We start from the raw sequence: 27966 nt of genomic DNA, 5'->3' as shown, positions 1-27966 counted from the left end.
ATTCTCCCTTCGCAATCCTGAAACGCGAGCATTTGTGTCCTCATGTTACAGATGAAGAAACTCCGACTAGGGAAGGGGAGCAATCTGCTGGGATCACTCAGCTCTGGCTGACCCCCACCATCAGGGAGATGACCCCTGCAACCACTCTTACACCTTCGCCCTGCTGGGAGTACGACGCTGAGCACGTGCACGGAATAGCTCACTCAAGGGCTTCACCTGAGCTCCCTGCCCTAAGGAGGAGGCAGCAGGACTTGCCCAATGTTCTGAGAGCAGTAACCAGAAAAGCTGGGAGCCCAGCCCAGTCTGCATGACCTCCAGCCTGTGCCCTCAGCCGTCCTGCGAGGGCTGTGCCATCCAGACCAGTGAGCTGTCTGGTCTTGGGATGGACCCCTGTGAGGTGGACACTGGCCCTTCCCTGCAGGGGGTAATGACAATCATGGTTGAGCATGAAGGTGAGACAGGTGGAACCAGGCACTAGCTGGGCAGCCTGGTGGTGATGGGGGTGATGGCTTCCCTGAGCAACAGCAGGGCTTGCTGTGCCAGCCTGACACTTACCCGATGGTGCAGCCGGCATCTGCTTCGATGGTCCAGATGCAGTTGAGATTGTGTTCGTAGGGAGCAGGATACCCGGGTGACAGCACCTGCCCCGACACCTCTCCTTTCACTGTCCCTCCACACTCAGCTGAAAAAAAAAATCCCAACAGAGTAAACTTCACGGGGGGGCCAACCTGCCAGCACGGGGGGTCCTCTTGTCCGTATGCCCCGGGTCCCTCTCGTTCATCCCAGTGACTGAGCACAGCTTGGAAAAGGTGCCCTGGATGAGACCTGTTTCCAAAACCAGAAGACCACCTACAACTCGACAGTAAAGAGACAGCCCGATTAAAGATGGGCAAGGGATTTGAACAGGCATTTCTCCAGAGAAGGTACCTGAACGGCCAGTGCACACGTGAGAAGATGTTCACAGCAGTATTCATTAGGGAAATGCAAATCAAAAGCACAGTGAGCTACCCCTTCACACCCACTAGGACTGTGGTAATAAACGGGCAGATGGTAGCAAGCAAAGACAAGGAGTGGAGAAACTAGAAGCTTTGCACCTTACTGGTGGGAATAGGAAACGATGCAGCAGCTTTGGAAAGCAACGGTCAGTTCCTCGAAGTGTTAAACACAGTTACCATATGACCCAGCAATTCCACTCTTAGGTGCAGCCCCCAAAGAAATGAAAATATATGTCCACACAAAATTCGAATGTTCACAGCAAAATTACCCATAGCAGCCAACAAGTGGGAGTGACCCGAACGCCCCACTAAAGAGTGGAAAAACGAAATGCACTACGTCTCTACACAGTGGAGTATCGCTCAGCCGTAAAAAGGAACAAAGCGCTGGCAGATGCTGCAATGCAGACGGGTCTCGGAAACACGCCGAGTGAATGGAGCCGGGTGCAGAAGGCCGCTCGTTGCGTAATTCTGTTTACAAGACGTGTCCAAACAGGCGGATATACAGACAGAAAGTATGTTGGAGGGTGCCAGGGCCTGGGGGAGGGGTAATGGGGAACAACTGCTAACGGGTACACTTTTTTTTTTTTTTTGAGAGATTTTTGCTATAGGGCACATGCACTTGCCAGAAAGACAGAGAGACAAAAAGCAAGCAATCAACCCGCAGGGGAATGGCCACGCCGTAATCCCTTCTCCATTCTCCTCTCGGGATCTTGGGCATGCATACACACGCGCCTGGTGTGAGTTTAGGCCACCAGATCCAGGACTTGAACCACGGTCAACTACATGCGAGTCCAGCGACATAGCCATTATGCCAACTGCTGGTCCCGCTAATGGGTACCCATTTTGTGAGGGAGAAAAAAAGTTCAAAAATTAGATTGTGTGGTGATGGGTACACAACCCTTTGTACATAACTGACATGACTGAACTGTACATTTTAAATCGGTGAATTGTATGGTATGTAAATTACCTAGTAATAAACTTGCTAATTAAAATAAAGAGGCCCTGGGTATAGGGATGGTGCCCTTCTCTGTGATGGAATTCCTCAAAGCCTCCTGGGGGGAACGTGCGGGTACCCCACCCACTCACTGGCAGCAAGGGGGCCCGGGCTAGCTGCTGGGAGAACAGTCAGCGGGGGACCGCCTCTCCAATCAACCCGCAGGGGAATGGCCACGCCGTAATCCCTTCTCCATTCTCCTCTCGGGATCTTGGGCATGCATACACACGCGCCTGGTGTGAGTTTAGGCCACCAGATCCAGGACTTGAACCACGGTCAACTACATGCGAGTCCAGCGACATAGCCATTATGCCAACTGCTGGTCCCGCTAATGGGTACCCATTTTGTGAGGGAGAAAAAAAGTTCAAAAATTAGATTGTGTGGTGATGGGTACACAACCCTTTGTACATAACTGACATGACTGAACTGTACATTTTAAATCGGTGAATTGTATGGTATGTAAATTACCTAGTAATAAACTTGCTAATTAAAATAAAGAGGCCCTGGGTATAGGGATGGTGCCCTTCTCTGTGATGGAATTCCTCAAAGCCTCCTGGGGGGAACGTGCAGGTACCCCACCCACTCACTGGCAGCAAGGGGGCCCGGGCTAGCTGCTGGGAGAACAGTCAGCGAGAGACCGCCTCTCTCTGGAAGACTTTCCGGCCCCGTGGAGACAGCCACGGCGTGTGGTGCTGTGTGCAAATTCAGGACAAGGGGCAGCATGGAGGGGGAAGTGGCCGATTTCCCCTGGCACAGGGCAAGGAGAATCCGAGAAGGCCTTAAAGGAGGAACAAGACTTGACCTAGCTGGTTGGGCTGAGGGGTGGGTCGGGGAGGACAGGAGGAACAGGACATTGCTACATAGAGGAGAGTCTGTGCCAAATTCCTGGAGGTGTGAGATAGCAGGGCAGGCCGGGGACAGGCTGGGGACAGGGCAGAAGGTCGGGCAAGCACCCGACTGAACACACGCACCAGGCTGCGTGTTCCCTCCATCACAGGGAAGAACTGCAGTGCCCAAACACGTGGGAGAACGAGTCACTCTGCACACGAATGAACTCGGCGTGCTAGAGCGGTCATCCTGGTCACCATCTGAAGGGGTGCAGGGTGACCTGGGGGCAGAGATCACCCTCTCTGCCAGGCGGCCCAGTCACTGCTGGCTCCACCTGGGCTTCTCCGCCTTTCTCTTCTGCATCTGGTCTGCCTTGACCCAGTCCCAGACTTTGTGACGCTTTCACGTCGGACCCTCTCTGCCCCCGTTGCTAGGGTCTAGGCTCAAGCCCTCGTCACCTGCAGCCTGGCACTCCTGCCCTCAGCGAGGCCTCTGCAGAGGCGCCACTGCGTTGGTTCTTGGAATGGAGTCCACCTTCTGCAGGGGAGTGGTGGAACCCGCAGGGGCTCTTCTGGGCCTTTCTGGTCCCTTCTCTGAAGCTCTGGGTCCAGGCAAGTCTTATGAACTCCACGAGTCCAGGAAACATAGCCTCAAGCTTCCACTTGAACTGATGTGACAAACCCGCCCCTCCCCAGGTAGTGGTGACTGTGTCCTCTTCTGAGTCTCCACTACGACACGGTAGATTCGCTTCATTAAAACCGTGTCTATCTCCTTCTCAAGACTAGACGCGCCCTGGCGGCGGGGACCTCCTTCTCACTAGCACTGGCCGGTCGGTGCCGAGTTTGCCGCCGGCATGCTGCAGATGCTTAACGGGCAGTTACTGGGTGGGGGACGGCTGGACTGTCAAGTGAATAAACGGAGCTTATTGCTCCCCAGGAAAATTACTATAAAGGTCTGAAAAAGGGAGCATGAGCGAAAATGAAGAGGAGGAGATTTACTGCAGAGCTATTAGGAAAGGGAATAATTGATTAAGCAAGATGCTAAAAGAAGTGAGAGGACGGATCAAAGCACAGAGGGGGGACTGAACTTCCTCGGTGCTATAGAAGACCCATAAAACCTGCCATGCACCCCAAGCCTTCACCTGGGACCACTAGGAGAGGCTTGGGGGAAGGGCCCCTACGGGTAAGGCGGATTGCCTTTTTTTTCCCGGATAAACCCTTTGCTCCAGCCTCAACATGAGCTCTCTGTGGTGCTTCTGGGCTGGGAGGCACCAACCTGACCCAAAGGCATCAGACTGAGGGGCCCACAGGGGAGGAAGTCTGTCGGGCCCCACAAACAGGGGAGGTCCTGGAAAGGAGGAAAGGCTGAATCCCTGGGTGGGGCTTCCTTCCCCAGCCAGATGGAGGACGCTCCTGCTTCCTCAGGCTGTGTGCGGAGGCCGCAGGACTGGGGCACACTGTCATCAACACACCTGCTCTTTCCAGGCAGGACCACTTGATCTGGGGTCGGGCAGGTGGGCAGGAGAGGGACCAAGTGGGTTGTGGATTCACCATCAAGACCAACCCTGAAACTGCTTCCTGGCCTTTCTCCTTCCCATCCTGGATCCTTGGCTGCTCTGCCTGGGCTGCAGGGTCTCCTCATCAGTGAAGAGAACATTAGGATGTTTCAAGCTGTCGCAGTTGCTGCTAGTGGACCGCGATGAAGTCTGTACATTAAGGCACGCACAAAAATGGACACGCGTGTGCCAGACATGCAGCCCCACTTCCTGTAGCAGGGGCTCTGGGGAGTCACGCTGGGAGCCGCCTCCCAGCTCGGAGCGCAAATACTCTTGCTGGGACTGCTTGAGCAGATCCACCAGGTCCAGTCCAGCCGGCACATCTGACAAAGGGAACTGAGTGAATCCTTTCTGCAAAACAAATCTCTCCGAGGAGGTCACACCCTCATTTACAGGCTGGCTCTGGCTGGCCTGCCCGGGTGCACACCACGGTCTGTTTATGCAGGGTCTCTGGCTGGCCTGGGGCTGCTCCTCTCCAGTGCCTTGTGCCTGGTGTAGGGCCTGGCACATGAATGACAGAGGGGGATAAAGAGAGCGTGGGCGGAGAACGGGGAGGGACGCGCCTGCAGAAGGGTCAGTCTGAAGGACGGCACTTCCTCATTGCTCCGAAAGGCCCCTAAACATCCCACGGACCTAAGGCTTCACCCAGGACCACTAGGGAAGGCCGGGGGAAGGGCCCCCTACCCGAAAGGCCCCAGGTTCAACCTAAGGCCACTACTCTGCCCAGTCCACGTCTGGCGTCACGTCCTGGCCTGGGGCCTCTGCTGTGCAGCCGCGGTGGAGACCTGGGAAGGGAAGTGGTCTGGGGGAAGGACCGACCGTGGCCCAGAGCTCCCGCCGCGCTGCTTCGTCCCTTCAGCACGTGCTCAGGCTGCACTGCCACCTCCCAGCTGGCCCTCCTGTTGGTGAATTCTCACCCACCCGTCCCAGTCTCAGCTGAAATGCCACCTCCTGCGTGGGCCCGCTCAAATCCGCTCACGCCCTGCACACGCCTTTTCACGCCTTATCTCACACCCCAGCGCTCGGCTGTCTCTGTCCTCCTTGGGAGCGCATGGGCTCTCCAGAGGCAGGGGGTAGGTATAGTTTTTTACATTTTTTCTTTCTGGTTCCTCTGGGGTGCCTGGTAGGGACGTCAGTGTTTCCAGAGTGTGCTGTAGACGTGGGGCGGGGTGGGAGGGCCAGGCCTGGCCCTGGGAGCAGGATGGAGCCATGCGGGGGTAACGGGGGATCCTGAGTGGCGAGGAGGTGGGTGGCGAGCGATGAAAAGGCCGGACGGAGACGGGTTTTGCCTTTTTCACACTCTGCCTTGGGCCACCCCCTCTTGTTCCGTGACACACACATAAAGCCTCCAGAGAGCCTGCGCTTCTCCGACGTTCTGGAAGGACCACAGGCTCCAGAGGTGCAAGCTGCTTCTTGCATTCCTTCCCTTTCTTTCTCAAACAGGTCTGACTAACGTCATGGCCCTCCTGCTCAGCCTCCCAGCTGGGGCCATGGGGATGTCACCACGCCTGTCTCCTCTTTAGACAAGGTCTCCTCATGTTGTCCAGGTCAGCCTGACTCGAGCCTCCTACCCCAGCCCCCGATCCCTGGGATGACACACATGCTGCTGAGTCGGGCCTTTGGGTGGGGCCAGGGGCCGCCCCGGCCTCGCCCGTCCCAGCCGGCAGAGCACCGCATCTCGTCGGTGAGGCCGCCCCGCGGGCCCTTCGTTCTGAAGAGTTAGGCCGATGCTAGTTTAGTATCTCTCTTTCAACACTGCCCCAGAGAGCATGAGCCCATCCCCTACGGGGAGACCGAGACACTGCGATGGCATCGTTAGCATCTCTGTGTGACAGGAAAGCCTGGAGCCTCTTCTCTCCTTGTGGCCTCTCCCCCTTGTCTCCGTCGCCAGCGTTCCAATTCTGAGGCCCCACTTGGCCCTGGTCCCACTTACTAAACGTGTGACACTGGTGAGCCGCTGCCTGCCGCGTGGCTGCATGGGTGTAATGACGTGTGGAGTGGGGAAATGGGGGAGGCTGCGGGCCAGCCATGATGCCTGTTCACAGGGGACCGAGTCCAGGGAGACACCCCAGGATCTAGAACAGGGGGTGCAATGCGAATGAGACCAGAGCCGGAGCCCAGGGTCCGGGGAGACTGAGAGGTCCTCCGGAGGGCAAGGACCTACCGACACAGGTGGGCAGCGGCCGGTCCCAGGTCCTGCGCTCGCCACTCAGGCACTGCAGTTCTTCACTGCCTCGCAGGCTGTACCCAGGGTCACAGCTGAAGGACACAGAGCTCCCTGCAAAGTGACCCCCATCGTGAACCTTGTAGCCAAACTGAGGGGTTCCTGGGTCTTCACATTTGATGAGCTCAAAACCTGGTGAAGAGAGAAGAGGTGAGTGAGCAAGCCCTGCCGGGCAGAATCCATGCTTCTCCCTCCCGCAAAGCCCGCGTCCCCCAGGACAATATCCCGGCCGCTTCCCCGGATTCAGACGACCCTCCCCTCGGATTCTCTCTGCGTTTCTGTGCTCGCTGGAGGGCATCCTCAGAAGGACCGGTCCCCTGTTGCCAAGTGTGAATGATTTCAGCTGTTGCTAGCTTCCAGCCTAGGTCTATCTCCTGTTTCTTCAGTCTGACCCCAGGGCATTTTGGTAGGGGGACCTGTGCTTTCCATGTCGCTCACTGCCATGTTCTGATGCCACAGGGTGACAAGAAGACATTCTGTGAAATGCCCGCTCCAAAGCTCAGTTCTGTTGAAAAAGGCTAGAGGAGACAGACCTCCACGGAGCCTCTACCACATGGAACTTCACGCGGGCTCTCCTTCATTTGCTCTTCTCGGGAGTCTCACAGGTAGGTTAATTATCTGCATCTTACGACGAAGAGCACTGACTTGGGAAGGTTAAACACACTGCTCCAGACTCACACTATTTTCATATGATAGAAATAGAATTCAAAGGTGGCTCTACTTAACCTTCCACGGAACCACCTGCTATTACGGGCAAAGATCTGTCTGCCAGCCAGCCACAGGCCCAGGCGGGGACAGTCTCCAGAGCCCTGCTGAGCGCCCCCACCCCAGCAGCTCTATTCGCCCACCTACCCCCAGGTCCCCAGGTCATGGGTACCCCCAGAGTTGTGCTTCCATTATCACAACCAACCTGAGAGCATTTTTCCCCCTCAGAAGGTGCTCCAAACACACTTCCCGCTGACCTCCTCAGCTCTGGGCAGCTATGGGTTTACTTTCTGTCTCTAGGAATTTGCCTATTTGGGACGGCGCACAGCAATGGATTACCCGGTACGTGGCCAATGCGAGTGGCCCCCTTCCCTGAGTGGAAAGCTTGCGGGGCCCATCCGTGGGGCAGCACCTCATTCTTTTTATAGCCGAGTACACTGCACTGCGTAGACGTACCACACTGTTTACCCCCTGCTCAGCTGACGGAGACACACTGGGTTTTAAACAGTCCATACGAGCATATTCTTTGTATCTAGTGGGCAAGCTGAGGCTCACTAGATACAAGAAAATGGAGAAAAAGGGAAATCCTGACTTCGCTGTCCGCTCGGATGCAAGAAAGACTTACTGGAAAACTGCAGTTCAAAGCCTTTGCTGGTGTTTTCAGCATCAGTGATGAAATCGAGCCACAGACTGCTGGATGTGCTGTTCAGAGTCAGCCCCACCATCTCGGAGCGGCTGAATACGCCCAGCAGCCGGGCAGAGTTGTTGTTGCCATCGTAGACCTGGACACGGGAGAGACGCCCCCACCCCCAAGCCAAGGTCATCAGCGTGGCTTTAATTTGAACGACACCTCCTCAGCCCACAGCCCACAGCCCCAGAGTTCAGCATGGACAACTGTTAGAGAGCAGCGAGTCACAGACACAAGGAAGACAGCAGAGGGAAGCTGGCAACTCACGGGCTGCCTCGTTTCCCCTGGTGCCAGTCCGCGCCCAGTCCACCCCTAGCGTGAATCTGGTCTTTGGACAGTGGTTGGTATTCTAACCTTTCCGGTGGTGATCTGCTCTTGTTCCCTCAACCCCCATCTGACACCAGCCTACTCTCCAGCAGACTCGGGGAGCCGGGCAGGGGCTGCCTGACTCTCAAGCCATCTGTTTCTGCAGACGGGCAGGCTAAGAGCATTCGTCTTCACAGCCATCCTCCAACCTGACTCCTCTCCACCGTGGCTGTCTTGACCACTCTATTGGACATGATCCCTGGGACCCAGGCAGGACAGAGTTAAAATAACCAGTGTCATGGTGACTTTCCTTTCCCTAAGCTCAGTCTCTGTCCCTTCCCTCTGACAATAAGAGCTCCAGCGAGGGCCTGCTGGGCTTGCCAAGGGTGGAATCGTGCAGGCAGCTGGCTTTTCCGACTCCCATCTGTCCCCTGAACTTCTGAGCACCAGCAAAGACAACAATCATCAGAATAATGAACTAGCTCCCCAGGTCTCGAGGTTGCTGCTCCTTTCCAGATAATTGTACAAATAACAACAGAAGTTGTGATTGAGTGAAAGACCCCCTGGTGCTTTGGTAAATATCAAAGATGGGATCTATGGGTGGGTGATGAATATCTGTGCATGGCACACGATGTGGTGCCAGCTGCCAGCAAATTGGAACAATATTTCCATTCTACTATTTATGAAGCAAAGCTTTCTAAAAGAAGCCATCCTTCAAGCTAACAGTGTTGTATATTACAGAGATTTGTTTAGGCTCCTGGGAGCTTCAAGTCTGTTTCCAGATCTTCTGTGCAATTGCTCTATATCACTGATAGACGGAGAGGATATTCCGGGCTCCAACAGACATTGAGATGACAGCAGTTCGAAGGGAGCACACTGCTGCTTCCAGACTGTTAGAAAAACATTTTCCCCATTAAAACATCTATGGGAATGAATGGATTGTAGCATTATTCATCAATGGTTGCTAACATCACAATAAGAAAGACATCCAGGCATTGTGTGTTTCTTAACGGAAGACACGCCATCACCTCTGGAATGATCTCACTACCCCCCAAAGAACACCTGATCAGATCAAGCCACTAGATCCAAATTCCAACTTACAGGAAATACCGAGGACCGAGGAACAAGTGAAATGACACCCTGGGAAGGTAGTCAGCGAAACCCAGACGTGGAGAATCCCACTGAACTGATGACCTGATTCCCTCCACAAACAGAGCACGGGAGGGAACGGAAATAGAGGGAGAGCCCTGCCTGTGAGGCGGCGCGTCCAGGAAAACACTGCACTGTGTGTGGACCTCAGTGGGCCCTGACTCAGTAAGACACGCGTTCTTAAAAAATCACAGCTCTTAGGAGATTACTGGAAGTCTGAACACTCACAGGATTTTTTCTTCAATTTAATTCATCCTAATTCATAAAGCATAAACACTACTTGTATCATTGCAGTAAAAACATTCATTACAGGGAACTGAGAAAACAGAAAAGTAAAAAGAAAAGAATAACATCTTGCAGGACTTAGAACATTTTGGTAACTATCTTTTTTTGTCTAGAATTATTTATTTAATTTTATTTATTATTATTAGGATTTTTATTATTTTAAATTTTGACCAGAGAGAGGGAGATAGAGATAGAGAGCGAGAGAGAAAGCAAGTCGCCAGGTCTGGGACTGGAACTGCAGTCAGTCACGTGGGAGTCCAGTGCCTTAGCCACCATGCCACCTGTCAGCCTGGTGATTATCTTTCTAGGCTTTGGTCTACACATTTCTTTATATAGATTTATTTATTTATTTTATTGATGTTTTGTAGAGTAAAAACAAGATGCAACTACAGATACTACATGTCAAACTGCTCTTTCACTAATGTGTATATTTTTCAAGTCATTAAATATTTTTCTATAGCGGCATTTAAATAGCTGCAGGAATTTCCATCATAAAATCAACCCAGCCTACAATATACTTAGTCACACGCCCAGGTCCCGGGTATGTGTCCTAGCACAATAAGTAGATGATACATAAACCGGTGCTTCCCTCCAGTACTTTTGTTCGTAACGACTTCTGGAACTTGTTTGACACACGATAGACAATCACGACCCTTCCCCCCGTTGGTCAGCCATGTAACCCAACCTGTTTAAATAATCCTCTCACCACCCATTTCAAAACTATCTTTATCACAGATATAATTCAGAGATAAATGTACAAATTTGGTTTTGTTTTTCAGCTTTCTATTCTTTTTTTACATTTAAAAATCTTAAATATATTTTAACTTAATTTTTTCTTATGTTTTTATATTTAATCACTGTACATTTTTACAGCATACAAAATGAACGTATCCAGTATACACTACATATTAGTCCAGCCAAACACAGTTCCTACACCTTAGCACTAACAGATCATCTCTCCGTTTTGTGTCTGTTAAACGTTTCGGCCCTCCCACCCTGGCTCCTGTACCCAGAGCTGCTCTCCACATTGTGTACCTTCCAGTCTTCCCGGTTCCGCCACGGAGAGCAGGCATGCTGTACGTATTAAGTCTGCTTTCTTTTCTATTGCTTTTACCCACTTGTTTTATCCTGTGCACGACTCACGCTGTTTTAGTTACTGTAGCTTTCTAATATACTTAAATACTTAGTAGAGAAGTCCGCATTTGTCTTCTTTTAACTTAAAAAACAAAACCAACAAACAAAAAACAACTCGCCTATATTTACTCTTCCAGATGAGGAATTGAGAAGAACTTCCCCACATGAAAAAAGCAAAAACCGTGTGTCCTTGTGAGCGACATTAAACGTGCGAACTACCTTGAGAAGCGAGTGCCTGTGTGGTGTTGGGGCTCCCTACAGCACGTGGAGGCGCCTCCCTGTGCCATTTTGCCTTTTCTGTCCTCGACATTCTGTACTTATTGCTGGGCGTGTTTATATTTTGATCGCTAATGGGAATTGGGCCTTTGGATCATTCATTTCCTGACAGAATATTGCTTGATATTCTAGTTCATTATTGTAAGCAGGAAGTGAGAATGTCTCCCTGGGAAATCCAGGAGGATCTATGCACATCCACCAGATTCAATATTGCAGGCCAGCATGATGGCTGCTTTCAGAACGATTACGCTAAGTGGGGAGCTTTGACGCACAGTTACAAATGCGTGCACATCGTCCACGGACATTCCTGCACGTCGGCACGTCGGCTGACACGTCTGTGCTTCAGGCTCCCTCGAACAGAAAAGCGGGTTGCAGGGAAGACACAGCTTTCAACTTTGCTGGGTGTTACCAGATTGTTCTATGAAGAGGAAAACCTGTTTATTCACTCCCTAGCAATGCATGCCAGTGTTCAATACGTTCTATCTTGCCTACACTTGGTTTTTCAGGCATTACAATTTTTCCCCAATGTAATGGGTGGAAAATGGCATCTCACTTTAATTTATATCTCACTGATTACTACCGATGCTGAGACTTTTTTTTTTATGTTTATCAACAGTTCTACTTTTCTGTGATTGTCTCTGTTCATCCATAAGCATGAACTCTCCCTGCATTTATTTTACTGATATCACCTTCAAAATAAAATTATATACATTTTCAGTAAAGATTCTACACATGCTGGGGGTCTTATTTCTATGTGTATTATAATTTTTGTTTGTATTAGGAATGAGATTTGCTTTCCTTCTACATGTTTTAATTGTAGAGACACAATAGATTTGCTGTGTTGTCTTACTGGTTCTGGTAGTTAATTCTTTGGTGTTTTCTAAATAAAAGAGACTATTGTTTTTATATCCCTAGTTGTTTTTTTTTTTTAATTTTTGGAGAGATTTTTGCTATAGGCCACGTGCACTGGCCAGAAAGACAGAGAGAGACGGAGAAGCAGAAAGCAAGAAATCACCTCCCAGGGGGATGGCCTCGCCTTCTCCCTTCTCCTCCATTCTTCCCTCGGGATCTTGGGCACGCACACACACGTGGCTGACTACGTGCGAGTCCAGCAGTGTAAACATTATGCCATCTGCTGGTCCTTCCTTTCTAATTTTTATAATTTTGTTCTTTTGGGTATAATTGTAATGGCTTATGTTTTCAGTACAATGCTGAATACTGTTGATGGTAATACAACTAACGACCGGTCTTATTCCTGCTTTACTGGGTATATGTATGAGAGAATTTAGCTATAGGTATTTGGTAAAAATGTTGGATCATATTAAGAAGGTTCTGTTTATGGGATCAGCAGATGGCATAATGTTTATGTCACTGGATACCCACCTAGTCGACCACAATTCACATCCTGGTGACTTAAAACTGGTGACTTAAAACTCATGCCAGGTGTGTGTGTATGCATGCCCAAAATTCCGAGAGGAGAATGGAGGAGAAGGGATTGTGACGTGGCCATCTCTCCCCACCTCACCTCCCAGGGGATGATTTCTTGCCTTCTGTCTCTCTATTTCTCCAGTGAGTGCATGTGCCCTATAGCAAAAATTTCTCTACAAGAAAAAAAGAAGGTTCTATTCATAATTGTATGAGCTATTCTAGGAAGCAATGAATGGGTATTGAACTCACCACATGATGCTTTAGGGTGTATTAGCAGGACAATGTGGTTTTCTTTTCTAATCTGGTCATAGGATATTAGGTTGAGCCACATGAAACTGTCAATACTCGACCAGTTTTGACCTATAATAATGGCAATTTCACACGGTTTGTCTAACAAATAGCATTCTGAGCTTTTCCTGGAATCGAGCCTACTGGGTCATCTTTGTTTTAATATACAGCTATATTCAGGTGGGACTGGGCTAGCAGTTTCTATATTTTTTTTATTTAAATTTTTTTTAAACTAGAAGTGGAAAAGTTATAGTTGCATATATTTATGGGACACAAAGTGATGCTATGATTGGTGACCTTATGAATCTATGTGAAATCATTAAATCAAGATAATTAACAAATTCATCACCTCAAACACCAGTTTTTGTGGTGAGAACATTTGACATTCACTTTCTTAGAGATTTCAAAATGTACAATATGTTATTGCTTATTATTGGGCTGGCTGGAAAATCATGACTCATTTATGCATAGGAAAACATGGGAAAACATGCCACGACTTTTCCTACAACCTAATAGGTTCACCATGCTGTGGAGTATGTCTTAAAGGAAAAAAACTCTCCCCTGCCTAACCGAGGCTCTGAATCCTGACCGGTACCAGCACCTACCCATCCCTCCGACTCCCACTACCAACATCTCTCTATAACCCTCATTCTATTCTTTGAAATCAATGTTTCCACTTGCCCTATTTTAAAAAAAAATGAGTTGGGAGGTGGCCTTTCATTTTTCTCTTTTCTGAAACAGTTTTATTGTTGCAGGAATTAGTTGTCTGGTTGATGTTACCTGTAAAATAGTCTAGCCCTGGGGCTTCTGAGAGGATTTGGGGGAAGTCCCATCTTTTAATGGTTATCGGCTTATTCAGATTTTGGTATTAGTACTTTGTATCTATAAAAACTTCCATTTCAGTTCAGCTTTCAGATTTCTTGGCTTATTATCATTACTAAATATTTTCTTATTTTCATAAACGACTGTATCTATGATTAGATTCCTTTTCTAATTCCATAGATGTCTATACCAACACTGGAACACCCAGGTTTCTAGATCTCAAGACAGAGACAAACTGCGACACACTGTTGGAGGTTTCGTCACCCCACTGTCACTATGGGGTAGGTAGGGCATCTAGACAGAAAATAAACAGAGACATGGTAGCTAAATGATAGCATAAACCAAATATGTCCAACAGACATTTACAATTCACCCAACGACTACTAAATACACATTTTTTTCTTTCTCACATGGAATATTTTCAAGAACTGGCCACATAGGGCCCAGTCAGTATGGTGGTTAAGGCGCTGGACTCCCACATGGCTGACCACAGTTTGAGTCCCAGACCTGGTGGCTTGAAAATCACACCAGGCATACACGTGCATACACAAAGTCCCGGGGGTGGGGGAGAGAATGGAGAAGGGATTGTTGTGTGCCCAACCTCCCGGGGGGGATTTCTCACCCCCCCCCCGCACTGTCCCTCTGTCTCTCCAGCAAGCCCATGTGCTCTATTGCAAAACAAGACGACAAAAGACGGACCACATAATGGGATATATGACACGTCTTTACCAATATAAAAGTATAGAAAGGATAGCTAGCATAGTCTTCAACCGTGATGGAGTGAGGCTTGAAATCAGCAATAGAAAGACCTTTCAACGTGCACAGATAGAAGGAAAGCAAACAAGTTACCCCTGAACAATTTCAAAACTATTGAAGAAATTAAGAATGAAATTTAAAAATTCCTTGAGACAAATGACAAAGGAAACAGTGTCCCACAATCTGTGGGGCCCAGTGAATACAGTCCTAAGAGCGAAGTTTATAGCAATTAGTGCCCACAAGAAAAAAAAGGAGACGATAAATAAGCTAATAATGCATCTCAAGGAACTGGAAAAGCACGATAAAACCCAAATAGCATGAGAAGAAAAACATAGTAAAGATTAGAGCAGCAATGAGTGAAGTAGAGAACAAAAAAATCATTCCTTAAATGACATATTCATAGCCTTATTCCTTGTTCAGCCTTGCCAGCTTTGTTTATTTAATTAGTTATTTTCAAAACCAGTCGGTTTTGCTGATAATTGCTATGTTTTTTGGTAGTCTTTCTAACTAACTCTTGCCTCTATCTTTAAAGGTATCTTTCTCCTGCTTTCATTGGATTTATCTTGCCATATTATTCAAGCTATCCTAATCCTTATTTATTTCTACCCTAGGTAATACATCGGAGACTAACAGAAGTATATTAAAATCTTCCATGATGACTGTAACTTTATTAAAAATTTTTACATCTCTAGCAGTTTGTATTTAATTTATTCATGCTACGTTATTTGGCACATAAAGTTTTTACTGTGGATTGACTGTACATTTTATTAATATAAAAGAATCTCCTCTTTCATTTCCTTATGAGATGTCAGAGAAGTTCTCAAATTTATCTTACAATAAACTGACTTTCATTTTCTGCGGTTCACCATCTTCCGTTCACTGCTTCCATTCCAGGTTTTAATTGGGTGATCATGTTTTTATCTCTTTTCAATCTTTCCTCATTTCAGAGTGCTCTGTTTTCATTATTGCCTATTTTTATGTCGTAAATACAATATTCTCTCAAATCCTGTGAAGAATACAAACGAGCATTTAAAGTATTTCTCTCTTCTTTGTTGCTAACAGGGGGTCAAAGAGCCCTGACTTCAGACAGATCTCTTTCTTTGTATCTACTGAATATTCACACACCCTCAGGCAGTATTCTGGTTGGCTGCCATTATGGAGGGAGAATGGAAACTCCCGTGGTATCTAAGGGGAACCAGAAGAGCTCAGTCAAAAAAGGCCCCAGCAGAAGCATTTCCTACCCCTAAAGAGTGAGTGTGTGTGTGTGTGTGTGTGTGTGCACGCGTGTGCATGCATGATTGCGGCAGCCTCGTCTCTGATACGTGTACCACTCTGGCATGACCCGGCTTTACCTGGCTTGCCAACAGAAGCTAAATGAAGGCCAGAATGTCCCATCAAGGGGAACCGCAGCTCTGTGTGGTCTCCCGGCGTGGTCTCCCAGACTGAGAGCTGGTCCCTGCCGATCGCCTGTGGTGTGGCAGTGGCCCTAGGCTCTGCAGTTCCTAGCTGTCATGAGACAGTTCTCCTTACGGTGTCTGGTACTTGCCCCACAGGCAGGATTTCCCTGCGCTGATGTGAATTCTGTGGATAGCTGGATTAGGTTCTTTCTCAGTCTGGTTTCCTTCTTAGGTATTCTGTTTAGCAGAAATCCCTCCAAGTTGTGTGTGAAGGGCACTGTGGTTAATTCCCGGGGCTGGGACCCCATTCTCCTGTCCTCTGGGCCCGTTAGCCATTCTAACAGGAATCTGTGGAGGCCATAGTTACATGCATGGCCTTCATTCATCGTCCTGACCTGGAAGCTGCTTTCTGTGCTCTCACATGAGAGGCCCTTCCTATCCTGCTTGACGGGTAGCAGCAAGGATGAAAATGAAAGGAGCTGGGCAGATCTGGGAGACGCGCTGGATGTGGCAGGGGAGGGCTACTTAAGACATCTGCAGTCATTGAGGGTAAGGAAGAGACCCAGGGTCACAAATGCGAGAAAATGGGACATTCACAGACCAGAAAGGCAGAACCATAGAGGTGTGGAGGGCGGGTCAGATGCTCAGAGCCCTGTCTTGGGAGGTAAGCCAGTTTGGTGGACACCCCAGGTTTCCCCAGGGGTACATCAGGATTTCTTTGGAGGGACAGGTGTTAGGAACGTGCTTGCGTTCTGGCAGCTGGGCCAGTGACACCTGGGCAAGAGAGAGTTCTCGGAGCGCTGGTTCTGGTGCGTGCATAGCCCTGTACAGAGTAGGCCAGAGTGACAGGCTTAAACAGCAGGGCTGCTGCTGCTCACTGGCTGCAGGGCACTTCGAATCCCACTCGGGAAATCAGAACGAGGAGCTCCTTTTAATTCTGGAATGTTTCTGGTAACTATGTGTCCCCTGGGTTCTCCTTCGGGAAGGCAGGCCCTGAGGAGCAGAGCTGGATCCAGAAGGCGATGTGCAACACCGTCCCAGTCTCCCTGTGGACCCTGCCCTGCCTCCTTGGGGGTCTCATTCTAGAAGTTCTAGTGGTCACTTGGTTCCTTGAATGGCCTCCCAGTCACATCAGAAGCCACAGCCCAGCCATCTGAGGAGCACAGAACGAGGCCTAGACACAGGAGGAGGATGGACTTTGTTGAGAAATTCAGGCCTGATATTAGAAGGTTGGGTAGCAGGGCCTGCAGGGCAGATGGCTTCAGAGGTCAGGGAAGGGCCTCCCTAGGAAACACAAGTGTGCAGGACTCTTGTATCCTGTGTGAGCCCTCTAAGACCTCTGACCTGTGACCTCCAGTCATGCCCCATGTCCCTCCTTTCTTCCCTAAGTCCCCTACCTAGCTGCTCCCCAGGGCCAGAGGCCAGAACCCTGAGAGTGCAGCTGAGCACGCATGCTTGCTGACTGTCCACACGTGGCTCTGAATCAGGGCCCCTCGAGTTAGGAGGCTCGGGCACAGCCTGTGCAACCCAGGAGGCATTTCCGCCACCCTGGCCGGCCACACGCACAGAGCCACTGCTCGTCCTGCCTTCAGAGCGGGACGACTGCAACCTCTGCCTCAGAACTGCCGCCGGCTGCCACAGCCTCCCTCCGAGAAGGCCTCTGCCCTCTCCGCTCACCACATCCACCTGCCTCACTGCAGAGGAGGCCCGCTGCCCCTGCTGTCCTGGCTGCACCCTCCGAGGCTCTGCTATTGATGATGAAGGCGGGATGGGAGAGGAGTGACAGCACGGCTCATTCCTGAAGACACGGCTCTCAGAAGAGCGGGAAGCCCTTGTGCTCTCTCGTTGGGAGACACGCACTACTGTTATGTGGTACTGAAAAGGAGAGCTTGAGCAGCCAACGGCAGCTCCCCAACCCTACGGGATAGTTCTACCCTGTTCCTGCACATGCAGTCCCACCCAGTCACCACACGGTGCATCCTCTTGAGTTCAGAATGAATTAGGAAGGAGTAAGAAATGCCTTTCACACACACACCTGAGCGAGCGTATGGGGGTGGGTGGAGAAGCATCCGTACATGAAGAAAAGGCTGGCACACCCACTAGAGCTAGACAGAACCCTAAAGGTGGGACTTACGTGGTATCTCGTGCTTCACGTTTTTTGAATGTCAGAACTTCTCTGGTTAGAGGGAATAAAACTACATTGGAATAAGCTAAAAGAGTTCTTTGGCCCAGGATGAAAATGGGTTCCCTTTAATCTATTCTGTTAGGGCAGTTCTTTAAAAACTTCTCTGACGTCCACTGTGATCACAAACACACGCTCGTTATTGCAGATGAGCACAAAGACCAGAAACGCGTGCTCGGTGTCTCACGAACGTCCTCTCTGTAACCCTCTCTCCAAGTCCCATCATGTCCTTCTCTTACTATCTCTTGAACTCACTTTAACACCCCCGTTCCACGTGGGCCACCACCATGGCGTGCTGAAGCTGCTGTAATGAAGGTAGTCTTCTAGTCTACAGAGACATGCGCTTGAAACATACGCACGTGCACGCACACGGAGGCACGGGCACAAGTATGCACAGACACAGACCCTCGAGACCAAGGAGACGTACAGGCAAGGGTTCACACAGGCGTAGAAATGTATGTGTCAAAGTATGTCTGCCAATACATAGCTACAGAGTGCACACGTGTGTGTACACACACGCACTCCTCATCATCCACATGGATGGCCGGGGCCCACAATGGGAAACCTAACCCTCTGATCCGCTGGCTGCTCCAACTGAGCTATACTCTTATCACCTGGGCAGCCCACGCTCGGTCACGCACGTACCTGACAGCGGACAACTCCTAAGCCGGCCTCGTTGACACATACCCCTCTCTTTTTGGTCCCCACTTTCTCCCAGGTGAGTGGGGATGCTGTCCGGGCACTCAGGAGGCAAGGAGGGAGTTTGGACCACTTACACAGAGATAACGGAGTGAGTCCTGACCACTGTGCAGACTGTGGCTCTATTTGGACTGCGAAATCTATCAATCTTACCTTGAGGACATCCCCTTCAGAGAGCTCGAACACCAGGGCTTTAAGCTGAATGCCCTTTCCCGGCTGGGTCTGGATGGAGTAGATGCATTCGTGGTTGTTATTGTAGTTCACAGGAAAGTTGGGGGACAGCAAAGTACCCTGAGTGCCCGTGACTGAGTTCCCACACTCAGCTGGAAAGAGAATCACAATAACCACAGGTCAATCCCATCAGCCCCGTCTGGAGAACAGCTCACAGTTGCAGAGAACCTTAGAGATGGCCAGTTGTTGGCCCGCCTACCTGCCGGACACTCACTACTGCCCCTCTGTCCCCGTCACTGAGACTGCCTGGCTACCCACAGCCCTAACTGGTCTCTCGTCCTGGGTGTCTATCTTCTACGGAAATAGAAACTAACCCACCAGGCATGCTCTACTCCAGAGCACTGTAGAGCAGCCATCCCGCACACCTGTTCAGAGTGCCATAGCAACGGAAGTGACCGAGCTGCATGAGGGAGGGTTTCCAAGGGAGCAGAGATGAGCCTTTCAGTGCTGCAGGATGGAAACCAAGGGGGCGGGATGGGCTAATAATCACTAACCTAATGTGTAAACCACCAAGGCAGCACTTTACAAGGGTCACTGCAGTTACCAGTTACGACAACCAACTCCTAAGTCTGGCGCGATCGTCTGGGTTAAAGGTAAGGAAGCTGGCACTCAGCCAGCTCAGTCCTTGGTCTCCAGATGCACGGAGAGGAGGGGCCGAGGACTCTCCCTCCTTGGCCCTGGGGTGTTGGCCCCTGAGGCTCTGCTTGCAGTGTTGGCAGGACCCCCTCAAAAACACTTCCATTCAACTGCTGATGAAAGCACACCCTCCGGAAATCTGCTCTCCTCCGAATTAGTCACTCTGCCCGCGTCGTCCTCACACCGTTATTTATAGCAGCCATCACATTGTACCCGACGTATCTGTCAACACGCCTGCTTTTCCCGCCGCTCTGTGGGTCCTTCGGGGCGGGTCATATCACTGCATCCTCAACACCCACGCAGAGCCGGGCAGGGCAGCTCGGTGGCAGGGCCGGCTCTGGGATCTGCCACGTTGGCGAGGTCCCTGTCTGTGCTTCCGAGTCAGAACACCCGCCGTCCCACACCCCGATTCTTGCCACTTGCTTCCACCCCCACCCACACTGTGCTACACACGGGCTGGGGTCATGCTCCAGGAATCTATGCATTTCCAAGGCTTGCCCATGTCTCCTGGAAAGTAAATATTTGCCATCTGAATGAATGAGTGAATGCAGCCTACGCTAACCTCAGAAGATGTACAGTATTAAAAAGAATGAGGCTCTGGAAAACTGTGAGCACGAGTCCAGATGGGAGGCCCCTTATCTGACACACAGGGAGCTTGGGGCCTTCTTACCTCTGAGGCTGAGGCGCGTGTCTGTCTCTCCGACCCGCCCCTCAGTGCCTTTTTCCAAGCACAGTCGTTGGCTGGAAGGAAGCTGTGGTCAGCCAAGGGGTCTCTGCCTTGACCACAGGGTCCTAAGCTGGGAGCGCGCTGGGCCAGGCAGCATGGATGGGGCACACGGAAACGCTCGGAGCCGAAGCTCACAGGGCTTAGTTACGTAATAACCTGCCCGCTTGTCCCCAAGGCTGCTCCTTAGTCCTCTGGAGACGGGGACCATATCGCACCAAGTCCCTTCCTGCTTTTGGCTCCACTCTCAGGGTCCTGCCCGGTTCAGGACCATCCGCAGTTCCTCAGCCCTCATGTGTTAACTTCGAGGGAGAGATCTAGCTTCAAACTCGGCCTGCCTGCCAGGGACCAAACACTGATGAGTGCGGTGAGCTGGGGCAGAGAGCCAAGGGACAGTGTGGCCAGGGGCCCTCAGCTGAGCTGTGGACGCGGGAGGGCTGCTCAGGGCTGTGCACACAAAGCATTTGTCACTTGGTCAGATCTCACAGCGGCCCTCTGAAGCACCGCCCATCACTCAGGGCCCGGCACGGTGCAGGGCGAGCGCGGACTTTGGAGTCAGACAAGTTTGATCAACGCTCTGAACCTCAGTCTCTTCTGGAATCACAGCACCCTCCCAAGACCCCCAAGACCCAGGAACGTGTGCAATTTTATGTGTAAAATAGTAAACATGGAGAGCAGCTAGCATGGAGTAGGCCCCCAACCAGTCTTATTCCTCCTGCTCTCCTTATCGACCCCAGGGGGCTCTAGGTGGCTTACCTGCTTCCACTAGGAGCCCTAACTGCACTCATTCTAGGACTGGCAGGAAGTCCGAGAAGCTCATGGGAAGCCTGGCTGAGCTGTCTGAGGTCCACAGGACCCTCACCGTCCTGATAGCCTGACCGTCCACCTGGTCCCAATGCTGGGCTATCTCTAGACCTTCCCAGCCCTAGCTTCCTGCATCACAGTTGCCTGCCCACCTGGGCCCTGGCACGACCTTCTCATCATTGCCCCTGAAAGCACTCTGATGAGGAGGGAAACGGGGCCAATGGCTTCAGACGTGGCGGGCCCCTGGCCCATCGCCGGGTCTTAACGCCCTGCCAGCCTTTGTCCTGGGTACCAGGGAGGGCGCGGGAGGGCAGAAAGACACGGCTCTTGCTTCTGGGAGAGTTTCCAGAGTAACAGAGGAGGCAGGGCAGATGCACCGAGACGCCAAACACAGCCATACATGGAAATAAATAAACGTTCCAGAAAAACAGTCTGCCGTGTGCACTGGGAGGCGCCGCCCCCATCAGAAGAGGTCTTGTTGCAGATGGAGGCTGTGTCACACCCATCAGTCTCGGGCTCCCGAGGACAGGGCTGTGTCACCTCCATCACACCGTGAATTAAGAGCCTGGGGCTGCTCATCCCTGGTGAGACTGTGTGGGCTACATCATTCCATCTACACCTTGGTGCTCGGGCTTGGGGCCTGGGAGCATCCCCTGGGGGTCCCCAGCCTGAGCCTGTGCGGGCTGGTGGTAATTAGAGGTGATTATAATTACTGTGCGTTATTAATAACATGTAAAACGGAAGACGAACGCAATAATGAAAATATTGTGAGGTGTCATGAACGAACAGTAATTGGAATAATAAGTGAAGGAGTGAGCGTGTGTGATGAGACCAACGAGGCGAGAGCCGGCGCACATGCCGCCTGCGGTCCGAGAGCCCGCTCAGCAATCGCGCCCTCCAGCACCGCTCGGCGGGGGCCTTTCCCAAGGACCACAGGAGCTCCCAGGTACAGCCAAGCCTCTCCAGGTGAGCTCCATGTGCCTCTGGGTGCGTGGGTCCACGCCAGGCGATGAATGCTTTGGGGGACGCGTACAGGGAGAAGGATGAACTTGGTGCTGTTTAACTGGTCAGAAATGGGATTCTGTGCCTCTGTCTCCATGTTTGCCCTCTGAGATCGGAAAAGGTGTTGGCAAAACAATGCTCATTGGCTCTCCATAAGTAACGACCAAAGGTTATTGGCAGGGTGACTGTAATGCCACGGCACCTCCTGGCATCTGAAAGTAAGGCCTCTGATCTCAGATGGAGCCTGTGGGTTGGATGTTGTTATCTCTGCTTTAAAAATGACCAAGTGGACGGTGGTGGGGGCAGGGCCCCTGGTGTGCCCAAGACCAGAGGCTCGCCCTTGGGCCCATGTGACCGACTGCCCCCGGCCCAGGCCCAGCCCATCACCAGCCTGTGAAGCTGCCTCTGTAGGGGCCAGGGCTCCGTGGAGCTGCCTCAGGCAGGCTGGCCTCCTGGGTTTGGAAATGCAGTCCCTGCCTTCAGTGCAGTGCAGTGCGGTGGGCATTTAACTCCTCATGCGGGTACGGACCCGCATGCAAGGTTTCACTGGGGTCAAGGCTACCAGTGAGGGCTCCACAAAAAGTGGGGTCCACCCAGCCAGGGTCCACCCAGCCCTGCATGGCGAGATCTAGCCTTTCAAACCAGGGCCGGCTCGCAACCGCCCAGGCTCCCCGGCTGTCGTGTTGTGTCCTCCACCTTCTGGGCCTGGACTTCTAAACAGCCATCTTTAGGGCTGTTGGCAGGAGGCAGGCAGGGCCAGTTCCAGCCCCGAACTGCCCCCTTTCTAACCTCAACAGCCCTGTTTTCCTCCAGACTGGCCTCTGAGCTGTTCCTCCAACACCGAGTACCCTCGGGGCTTGGCCTTGGCACTCCGTGCCCTCTCCTTCCAGGTAGCTGAGTGGCTGCCCCTTGAATTCCTTAGGATCGTGACTCAAATGGCGGCCCCCCGCAGAGGCCTTTCGTGACTGCTCTCATGTGAAGGAGCGATGGCCCGAGCACCTTCTAAGCTCACTTGATTCTCCTCTGTACCCTTCAACACTGCCTGTGCATTACACACTGAGGTGTTCGTGGCTGTGTCCCCCAGCAGGACGTGGGAGACAGTTTCCGTTTTGTTGGCTGTGTATCTTCAGGGCCTGAAAGTGTGCCCAGCACGTCCAGGTACTCTGCACAGGCCCAGCTCTGGCTTCTCTCCCCTCCGGCAGGAAGGACGGCTCTCCTGGGGCTTCTCCGGGAGAGTGCCCGTCAGTGGCCATAGCACCCCTACTCTACAGGCCGTGCCTCCCTGGGGACAGTCACATCTCCCTCCTCAGGCTCTCTGTGGGGCACCCTGAAGCCACAGCCCTGTGTTCGGGTTGCAGGTGAGTGCTTCAATTTCACGGTGTGGCCGCTGAAGACCCCCCTTGCAAAGGTCAGCTTGGTCTACAGGACAGCCCTGCCATCCCTGTTTTACTGACAAGGAGGCTGGAGCAGGAGGAGGCCGGGCCACCTGGCCGAGCTCCCACAACGCTCGGAGTGGCCGGTCAGTCCCCAGAGCCAGGCCTATTTGCCTCTTGGTCCTGCACACGCCACCAGGAGACTCTAGGTTGGCCCACCCCATTAGTGAAGCAAAATGAAAGCACGTGACCACCTACCCACACACCTTGGCAGAGGCGAGCTCCACAGACGCCGTCTGCCCCCCAGGCACGTGACGCGGGCGGCGCCCTCCAGACGGTACCCGGGGAAGCAGGAGAAGGTCAAGGTGTCGCCCACGCCAAACTGCAAGCCCTTCCGGATGCTGTAGGCCGGGACCTCGGGCTCCTCGCAGGGCTCCAAGTCGTACTCTGGAGAGGGAGCAGGAGAGCCGGGCTCAGAGACCCTCAGGGAGAGAGCAGAGGGCACACGCGCCCAGACGCCAGGAGGACAGAGGCCAGAGATGGAGGGAGACACGGGGTGTGCCAGGCTGGCCCACGAGGAGAGGCAGAGCGAGAGCCTATGAGGAGCAGAGGCAGAGCGCGCGGCAGCTGGGCAGGGAGGACGGAGCAGAGGCAGAGCGCGCGGCAGCTGGGCGGGGAGGACGGAGCAGAGGCAGAGCGCGCGGCAGCTGGGCGGGGAGGACGGAGCAGAGGCAGAGCGCGCGGCAGCTGGGCGGGGAGGACGGAGCAGAGGCAGAGCGCGCGGCAGCTGGGCGGGGAGGACGGAGCAGAGGCAGAGCGCGCGGCAGCTGGGCGGGGAGGACGGAGCAGAGGCAGAGCGCGCGGCAGCTGGGCGGGGAGGACGGAGCAGAGGCAGAGCGCGCGGCAGCTGGGCGGGGAGGACGGAGCAGAGGCAGAGCGCGCGGCAGCTGGGCGGGGAGGACGGAGCAGAGGCAGAGCGCGCGGCAGCTGGGCGGGGAGGACGGAGCAGAGGCAGAGCGCGCGGCAGCTGGGCGGGGAGGACGGAGCAGAGGCAGAGCGCGCGGCAGCTGGGCGGGGAGGACGGAGCAGAGGCAGAGCGCGCGGCAGCTGGGCGGGGAGGACGGAGCAGAGGCAGAGCGCGCGGCAGCTGGGCGGGGAGGACGGAGCAGAGGCAGAGCGCGCGGCAGCTGGGCGGGGAGGACGGAGCAGAGGCAGAGCGCGCGGCAGCTGGGCGGGGAGGACGGAGCAGAGGCAGAGCGCGCGGCAGCTGGGCGGGGAGGACGGAGCAGAGGCAGAGCGCGCGGCAGCTGGGCGGGGAGGACGGAGCAGAGGCAGAGCGCGCGGCAGCTGGGCGGGGAGGACGGAGCAGAGGCAGAGCGCGCGGCAGCTGGGCGGGGAGGACGGAGCAGAGGCAGAGCGCGCGGCAGCTGGGCGGGGAGGACGGAGCAGAGGCAGAGCGCGCGGCAGCTGGGCGGGGAGGACGGAGCAGAGGCAGAGCGCGCGGCAGCTGGGCGGGGAGGACGGAGCAGAGGCAGAGCGCGCGGCAGCTGGGCGGGGAGGACGGAGCAGAGGCAGAGCGCGCGGCAGCTGGGCGGGGAGGACGGAGCAGAGGCAGAGCGCGCGGCAGCTGGGCGGGGAGGACGGAGCAGAGGCAGAGCGCGCGGCAGCTGGGCGGGGAGGACGGAGCAGAGGCAGAGCGCGCGGCAGCTGGGCGGGGAGGACGGAGCAGAGGCAGAGCGCGCGGCAGCTGGGCGGGGAGGACGGAGCAGAGGCAGAGCGCGCGGCAGCTGGGCGGGGAGGACGGAGCAGAGGCAGAGCGCGCGGCAGCTGGGCGGGGAGGACGGAGCAGAGGCAGAGCGCGCGGCAGCTGGGCGGGGAGGACGGAGCAGAGGCAGAGCGCGCGGCAGCTGGGCGGGGAGGACGGAGCAGAGGCAGAGCGCGCGGCAGCTGGGCGGGGAGGACGGAGCAGAGGCAGAGCGCGCGGCAGCTGGGCGGGGAGGACGGAGCAGAGGCAGAGCGCGCGGCAGCTGGGCGGGGAGGACGGAGCAGAGGCAGAGCGCGCGGCAGCTGGGCGGGGAGGACGGAGCAGAGGCAGAGCGCGCGGCAGCTGGGCGGGGAGGACGGAGCAGAGGCAGAGCGCGCGGCAGCTGGGCGGGGAGGACGGAGCAGAGGCAGAGCGCGCGGCAGCTGGGCGGGGAGGACGGAGCAGAGGCAGAGCGCGCGGCAGCTGGGCGGGGAGGACGGAGCAGAGGCAGAGCGCGCGGCAGCTGGGCGGGGAGGACGGAGCAGAGGCAGAGCGCGCGGCAGCTGGGCGGGGAGGACGGAGCAGAGGCAGAGCGCGCGGCAGCTGGGCGGGGAGGACGGAGCAGAGGCAGAGCGCGCGGCAGCTGGGCGGGGAGGACGGAGCAGAGGCAGAGCGCGCGGCAGCTGGGCGGGGAGGACGGAGCAGAGGCAGAGCGCGCGGCAGCTGGGCGGGGAGGACGGAGCAGAGGCAGAGCGCGCGGCAGCTGGGCGGGGAGGACGGAGCAGAGGCAGAGCGCGCGGCAGCTGGGCGGGGAGGACGGAGCAGAGGCAGAGCGCGCGGCAGCTGGGCGGGGAGGACGGAGCAGAGGCAGAGCGCGCGGCAGCTGGGCGGGGAGGACGGAGCAGAGGCAGAGCGCGCGGCAGCTGGGCGGGGAGGACGGAGCAGAGGCAGAGCGCGCGGCAGCTGGGCGGGGAGGACGGAGCAGAGGCAGAGCGCGCGGCAGCTGGGCGGGGAGGACGGAGCAGAGGCAGAGCGCGCGGCAGCTGGGCGGGGAGGACGGAGCAGAGGCAGAGCGCGCGGCAGCTGGGCGGGGAGGACGGAGCAGAGGCAGAGCGCGCGGCAGCTGGGCGGGGAGGACGGAGCAGAGGCAGAGCGCGCGGCAGCTGGGCGGGGAGGACGGAGCAGAGGCAGAGCGCGCGGCAGCTGGGCGGGGAGGACGGAGCAGAGGCAGAGCGCGCGGCAGCTGGGCGGGGAGGACGGAGCAGAGGCAGAGCGCGCGGCAGCTGGGCGGGGAGGACGGAGCAGAGGCAGAGCGCGCGGCAGCTGGGCGGGGAGGACGGAGCAGAGGCAGAGCGCGCGGCAGCTGGGCGGGGAGGACGGAGCAGAGGCAGAGCGCGCGGCAGCTGGGCGGGGAGGACGGAGCAGAGGCAGAGCGCGCGGCAGCTGGGCGGGGAGGACGGAGCAGAGGCAGAGCGCGCGGCAGCTGGGCGGGGAGGACGGAGCAGAGGCAGAGCGCGCGGCAGCTGGGCGGGGAGGACGGAGCAGAGGCAGAGCGCGCGGCAGCTGGGCGGGGAGGACGGAGCAGAGGCAGAGCGCGCGGCAGCTGGGCGGGGAGGACGGAGCAGAGGCAGAGCGCGCGGCAGCTGGGCGGGGAGGACGGAGCAGAGGCAGAGCGCGCGGCAGCTGGGCGGGGAGGACGGAGCAGAGGCAGAGCGCGCGGCAGCTGGGCGGGGAGGACGGAGCAGAGGCAGAGCGCGCGGCAGCTGGGCGGGGAGGACGGAGCAGAGGCAGAGCGCGCGGCAGCTGGGCGGGGAGGACGGAGCAGAGGCAGAGCGCGCGGCAGCTGGGCGGGGAGGACGGAGCAGAGGCAGAGCGCGCGGCAGCTGGGCGGGGAGGACGGAGCAGAGGCAGAGCGCGCGGCAGCTGGGCGGGGAGGACGGAGCAGAGGCAGAGCGCGCGGCAGCTGGGCGGGGAGGACGGAGCAGAGGCAGAGCGCGCGGCAGCTGGGCGGGGAGGACGGAGCAGAGGCAGAGCGCGCGGCAGCTGGGCGGGGAGGACGGAGCAGAGGCAGAGCGCGCGGCAGCTGGGCGGGGAGGACGGAGCAGAGGCAGAGCGCGCGGCAGCTGGGCGGGGAGGACGGAGCAGAGGCAGAGCGCGCGGCAGCTGGGCGGGGAGGACGGAGCAGAGGCAGAGCGCGCGGCAGCTGGGCGGGGAGGACGGAGCAGAGGCAGAGCGCGCGGCAGCTGGGCGGGGAGGACGGAGCAGAGGCAGAGCGCGCGGCAGCTGGGCGGGGAGGACGGAGCAGAGGCAGAGCGCGCGGCAGCTGGGCGGGGAGGACGGAGCAGAGGCAGAGCGCGCGGCAGCTGGGCGGGGAGGACGGAGCAGAGGCAGAGAGTGCGGCAGCTGGGCAGGGAGGACTGGGCAGAGGCAGAGAGCGCGGCAGCTGGGCAGGGAGGACGGAGCTAGAGGCAGAGCGCGCTGCAGCTGGGCAGGGAGGACCGGGCAGAGGCAGAGAGTGCGGCAGCTGGGCGGGGAGGACGGAGCAGAGGCAGAGTGCGCGGCAGCTGGGTGGGGAGGACGGAGCAGAGGCAGAGAGTGCGGCAGCTGGGCAGGGAGGACTGGGCAGAGGCAGAGAGCGCGGCAGCTGGGCAGGGAGGACGGAGCTAGAGGCAGAGCGCGCTGCAGCTGGGCAGGGAGGACCGGGCAGAGGCAGAGAGTGCGGCAGGCGGGGGGGGGGGGCC

At 55.2% G+C, this 27966-nt stretch overlaps 1 protein-coding gene across 1 annotated transcript in view; it reads right to left on the bottom strand.

Moving 5' to 3' along the window:
• Positions 1–27966, bottom strand: part of CSMD2 (CUB and Sushi multiple domains 2) — a 565338-nt gene that overhangs the window by 161239 nt on the left and 376133 nt on the right. Inside the window, 5 exon segments of the mRNA XM_027775561.1 lie at positions 556–682; positions 6537–6728; positions 7927–8083; positions 18865–19034; positions 23740–23928. Of these exon segments, the coding sequence (XP_027631362.1) occupies positions 556–682; positions 6537–6728; positions 7927–8083; positions 18865–19034; positions 23740–23928 (835 nt within the window).

This window comes from Tupaia chinensis, unplaced genomic scaffold, assembly GCF_000334495.1.
Source record: "Tupaia chinensis unplaced genomic scaffold, TupChi_1.0 Scaffold000573_1, whole genome shotgun sequence".
NCBI classification, from domain to species: Eukaryota; Metazoa; Chordata; class Mammalia; order Scandentia; family Tupaiidae; genus Tupaia; species Tupaia belangeri.
The sequence above is the reverse complement of the archived record's forward strand: the minus strand, read 5'-3'. Positions and strand labels throughout refer to the sequence as shown.